At 30.0% G+C, this 6,000-nt stretch overlaps 1 protein-coding gene across 1 annotated transcript; it reads right to left on the bottom strand.

Moving 5' to 3' along the window:
- Window positions 1-3,909: 3,909 nt before the first annotated feature.
- On the bottom strand, window positions 3,910-4,694 carry LOC131069001 (uncharacterized). The gene is made up of 3 exons (XM_059214246.1): window positions 4,576-4,694; window positions 4,338-4,443; window positions 3,910-4,077 (listed from the first exon to the last, which is right to left on the bottom strand). Exons 1-3 carry the CDS (start codon window positions 4,624-4,626, stop codon window positions 3,944-3,946), a joined length of 291 nt encoding a protein of 96 aa, XP_059070229.1. The 5' UTR covers window positions 4,627-4,694; the 3' UTR covers window positions 3,910-3,943.
- Window positions 4,695-6,000: the final 1,306 nt, after the last annotated feature.

The following is a 6,000-nucleotide window of genomic DNA, read 5'->3' as shown; positions in this document are numbered from 1 at the left end:
GTTTATGTAAGAGGATTTAGTTCTTCGGTATTGAGCTTAACTCGAAGTGTACTCAGGGATAGGAGATGCTATCTTTTGTAGTTAAACACTTCTCTAGATTGTAGTCTAGATTTCTATGTATTCAGTGAGGCTCCTTTTGTGATGAGAAGAGCGCTCTAGGCTATTGGCCTTCCTGCAAGTGCAGACCCCTTAATTGTAATTCACATACTTACTGCAAAAGTATTATCTAACTATGGCTAGGCTTCCCACCATGGTTTTTCCCTTTATCGGGTTTTCCACATACAAATCTTGGTGTCATATGGATGGTATTTATTCTGTTATTATTGTTTATGCTTAATTGATTTAGCTTCTGTTCCGGTATTAATGTTTTGGGTTCCAGTATTAAATTTTTAAATTTCTAATAGTTATGGTAATCTTTGACAACTGATTTACCCCCTCCCCCCCTCTCAGTGGTCTTCTGGTTATTTGAATTGTTTAACAATTGGGTCCCGATTGATCTAGGTTATGGACTAGCTTAATGTAACGTGGATCTCTCGACGTGTTTTCGACATGTCTTATGTGTTGGATATTCTTTGTTTAGTCTTAGGCTGACATGTTTTGTAATTATGTAATTGGTTTATTGTCTAGTGGTCGACTTAATTGTTTATGGTCGACGGTTTGTATATATATGATGTAAGATCTCATTGTAGATCATTGAGATATAGAAATGGGATACGTGTATGTAATGTGCGAATAATGTAATATCATTCAAACAAAGGATTTGGTCGATCATTGGAGATCGAATTGGGTTTATGTAAGAGAAGTTAGTCCTCCAGTATTGAGATTAACCGGAACTGTACTTAGGCATAGGAGATGCTATTTTTGCAGTTCAATCTTGAGACTCCTTTTGTGATGACCAGTGTGCTCTAGGTTGTTTGCCTTCCTGCAAGTGAGGGCCCCTCAATTGTAATTCATATACTTATTGTAGAAGTATTATCTAACTATGGGTAGGCTTCCCATTGTGGTTTTTCCCTTTACCAGGTTTTCCACGTATAAATCTTGGTGTCATGTGGATGGTATTTATTCTCTGATTATTTTTTATGCTTAATTGATTTAGCTGCTATTCTAGTATTTGGTTTAAGCATTATGGTATTAATGTTTAGGGTTCCGATATTAAAATTTTAATTGCTAAATGTTCTGGTAATCTATGACAACTAATTCACCCCCCCTCTTAGTTGTCTTCCAGTTATTTGAATTCTCTAAGACTTCCTTAAGCTGTTCGACTTACTCCAAGGCACCAGGCTTTGATGCCAATTATTGGAATCCAAGAACACTGAGACGGGGGGTGAATAAGTGTTGGACTGGTGAGATCAATTTTAACCTTATTAATAAAGTGTTTTAGTAACCGGTAACCATAACAGAATATAACAAGAATCATAAATGATACCACCACAAGAACATACACCATAACACAAATATTTATACGTGGAAAACCTTAAAGAGGAAAAACCACACTGGGATTGGTGACCCATAATATTGGATCTACAAACAAAATTCTGAATTTAGATAATGCATCTACTATGTTGGATGAGTTCCATTTCAAGGATTGTCTGTATCGGTTTCCACTGTGTCCTCCTTTACTGGTAACTTACTTCGCATCCCAAACCTCTAAACCAATAACCAAGACCGACTACAGAATATTATATTCATATTGAGTCGATCAACATTGCTCGCACAATATCACATCCCTATATCTCGTATCATGTGTATATATCTCCAAAATAACCTAACTAGACTGACTTATACCCTTCCCAATCATAAATATAAATGTCTTATGTCGGCTTACAATGATATTACAGTTTATTTACATGTCGGCCTAGACAAAAATAAATACATTAAACTTCCTTACCGATGCCGCTAATTGCTACCGTGTAGACCTACCGGATCAATCTCCTATGTCGGCCTCATATATCGATTTCTAGTTTGTCGGTTGCCCTTGAATTTTGGATGACTTGAATGTCAGTTGCCGAATCATGAATGCCAGTGAGTATCGGTTAAGTGTTCAACACAAAATGATATGTGTTGCCATCAATGGCAACACAACTAAACTGAATAAGTGTCGATTACCAACAATATATATTATATTTATGGCCTATAACTATAGTACTAAATTATTCCTCTAACATGTTAATAATAGTGCCTATTAATAACTACACCTATAATAATTATATTCTTTATTATTATTTTAGTAAATGAAGGTTTTTGTTTACACAATTGTTTTCAATCCATTTTGTGATTGTAGACACCTCTTGACATAATAAATAGGTAGATTGAATATATAAGGATGCGTGGACATGAAAAATGTGATAAGTGGTAGGTATTAGTAAGAATTAAATGATAACTCCTCAAACATTGAAATGTTTACATATTATAGATCTAGTCAATTCTATTTCACTATTGATTAATTCTACTTAATCATTTATATTACAAAAATATTGATTGTATTATGAAAACAAAATAAAAATTACACTAATACAAAATTGAAAATTCATGATTTAAATATAATAAATATAATTAAACTACATGTATACAGTATAAAGTATTAATGAAACCTATAAATATAATAAAGTGTACATTTAGTAAATAATAATCTATAATAACTATAATATATTTTAATTTTTTAAAATAAAAAATTAAATTACCTTTTATTATAATTATGAAAAGTATTTATATTTTTAATAATATTCATTACATATTGCATTATATATATATATATATATATATATATTTTAAAAAACTTTTATTGTTGAAAATTGTCTACTTCTATTGCTTGAAATTGTCCTCCAACATTAATTTTCCAACGTGACATCAGACGGGGACATTTGAAGTCCCCGTCAGTCCAATTCAGTGTTTTTGAACGCCCTTTCGCAGCCTCAACAGACTTCAACGGATGTGCGAGGATCATTTTTCTGTCATGCTCCACACGAATTCTACATCGTAGAATTATTAACTGTGATATTTGATTATTAGAATTGTCTAAATTGCTAGTATGCAGTGTTTATAATTTAAATTATATTTTTTTCTTTTGAAAGTGAAATCAAATTATTTTTCAAAAGAGATAAAAAATTATTTTATACAGAAAGACATAAAACATGGAGTACTTATAGTTCAACAAAGAATTACATAATTTTATCCTCCATTACTAATTGTTCCAACATTGGGTTAAATCTATAGGTAAATGTTGTAGAGAGGCTAACACTTGTGAATCAGATTGACAAATAATCCTTCTCTAACCAACAGGCCAACAACTCTCCATAACCCATAAAATGGTGAGAGCCTCCATGTAATTATTGTATGACACCCTTTATAAATGGAAAAGCAGAACTGAACAACACCAGTAACAATTACCATTTTTAATATTACTGATTAAAATTTATATATATTCTAAATCCAATAAAATTGTCAGGGAATGATTTATGAAAAAAGTTATATAGAAAAAAATAACACATGATTTTCTGAACAGCATCAACCTATGGAGTAATAACACTTTATATAAAGAAAAAGTTATGTAAAGAAAAATAACAGATTGTTGAAATATTTAGTAATTCCTCACACATATATAGTTCTATGCTGTTAGTAGTTTTATTTATAGCGTGACTATGGAGTAAAAACTGTTTTAGTTTTTTGTTTTATTTCTATTAATGCGAGTTTATCATAATTTGGATGAATGTAAGATTTTGATATAATGAAACAATTATAATTAGTTCATCATCAATTAATTTGATTCTTGATCATTTGATCAATAAGATCTTATAATCTTCCATTTTATTTGTATTTTAGTTTTATATTTCTTTGACAGATCATAATTTTTCAATAATAATAACTTCTATTTTTATAAAACAAAGTTTGCCTTTACAATAGATTGCACAGTAGAAAACTATTTATAATAGACAATAACCATGTTTCAGAGAGTGATTTTATCAAATCTAGCACATATATCATGTAATATCTGCTTCAGTTCTTGCCTTGGTTTTTCTTCCTTTTTCTCGTTATACTTTGTGAAGAACTCTTTGTTCTCCTTTTCCAATTCATTCCACACTGCAAACAAACAAACAGACAGACAAGCCTAACCAAGCCACGCTGTGAACAACACTGGTTTTTCAAACCACATCATAAGCAAAGAGGAGATAGATTTAAGAAGAAACTATGGAAGAGTTAGATTAAATATTGAGTAATTAAGGGGGAGGGTAGAGGGAAATAATAAATAGTAATGGGATAAAAACAATGAAAGAATGAGTGCATGAAAATGGAGGTGTATATGGAAAAAGGCTTAACAAGCTACTACTTATTTATTATACCCGTAACAGTTATAGTGGGTTGAATATTGGCGTGCATGCAAAGCGCCTCTGAACATTCCTGTTGATCCATGTTAAAGAGCAAACATTTCTCAATTAAGTGCTGAACCTGCACAAACACAAATACAAATACCCACAACAAAATATAAGTCAATTTGAAAAAGCTTGATATATATGGTGTAGCGATTAAATTGAGGGAATGTTTATAATCCAAAAGTGAAAGATGGTTAATATTCTTTACCAAATGAATGTATGAAGTCCATGATGAGGAGTCCCCTGTAGGTGCCTGCATTTCAGGGTACGCTGTAAAACTAAGAATGCCGTAGAGGGAAGTTGTTTTGACAGCTATTCTATAGAATGAATGAGAGGTTCAATTTAGGTAAATTGGAATCTTATCTTTCAAAATAAGAGGTTATTATTCTTTTCTTTGTCTACTTTTCAGCGAGTCTGTTTCAAGTGAGGATGAGAATTTCTTCATAGTTTAGCAGATATTTATGTCACATGTCATGTATTTACAGTTGTGAACATTAATTATTTATAAGAAGTAATTCAACTCTTTTTTAATATCAGTGGTTATTAATATTATAAAATATAATTTTTTAATTTTTTTAATATTTTCGTCTTTTACTCACACTTTAGGGTATATCATTTTACTATCTATATTTTTCTAGATAATTCATTTCTAGCTTATATATTTAATAATATGTATAGAATAACTGAAGAGATCTCTTTTTTAAGGCCCTTTTTTTTATTAATGTATATTGCTCATATCTCTAGACTTATTCTATATATATTATTAAATATATAAAACTAGTGTTAATAACAATTTAATAATAAGACTATGATTATGGTTGCCGTTAGAATTAGTGTTAGTATTAGGATTTTGATTAACCCTAACCCTATCTCTGTTTCTAATTCTAACCCTACTCTATTTTAAATATACCCTGATAGCATATGATAATTATGATCTATAACTATAATTTTATTCTGAAATTATATAATATTAAAATAATATTATAATATTAATATTATAATTTTTTTGGTTCAGGTTTCTGATTCATATCAAAGAAGTTTTCTGACAATCTTTTTATAATTTATTCATTTTCATTGTATATATTTATGAAAAGATCTATTCATTCTAATTTAATTTAAATATGTTTTATATTTTTGTATTCCTTTTGAACTTACACCTATTAGGAAAATTGGAAATTGAAATAAAGAATAAGATATCCCATCTCAAAATAAAACAAAATAATATTCAACTATTAGAAAATATAGTTTTTAACGCTAGAAGATTTATTTTATTTTCGAGAGGAATCAAGGGAAGTGAGAGTTTTTGCTGCTCTTGCAATACTAAGTACCTAGTTTTAGTAATAATAAAAAAATTCCGTTCCCCTTGATAAGCCTGAAGAATATTTGTATCAGATTATCCAAAATATATGACACCTCTGAGTTGATAATCACCCTATATTTGTATATAGTAATGAACAACTTTATTTTCTGAAAGTATAATACTTCGGCCCAGAAAACAGAAACCTGATATTCTATTTTTCAGCACACGGGTGATGATGAATTAGGACACTCGACATCTTTCTAGAGTAATAGATGAAGTAAGACTTATATAACAATTTCTTCTAAATCATTTATTTCTGCTGTCCCTTTGGCT

This window comes from Cryptomeria japonica, chromosome 11 (genome assembly GCF_030272615.1).
Source record: "Cryptomeria japonica chromosome 11, Sugi_1.0, whole genome shotgun sequence".
Classification (NCBI taxonomy): Eukaryota; Viridiplantae; Streptophyta; class Pinopsida; order Cupressales; family Cupressaceae; genus Cryptomeria; species Cryptomeria japonica.
The sequence above is the reverse complement of the archived record's forward strand: the minus strand, read 5'-3'. Positions and strand labels throughout refer to the sequence as shown.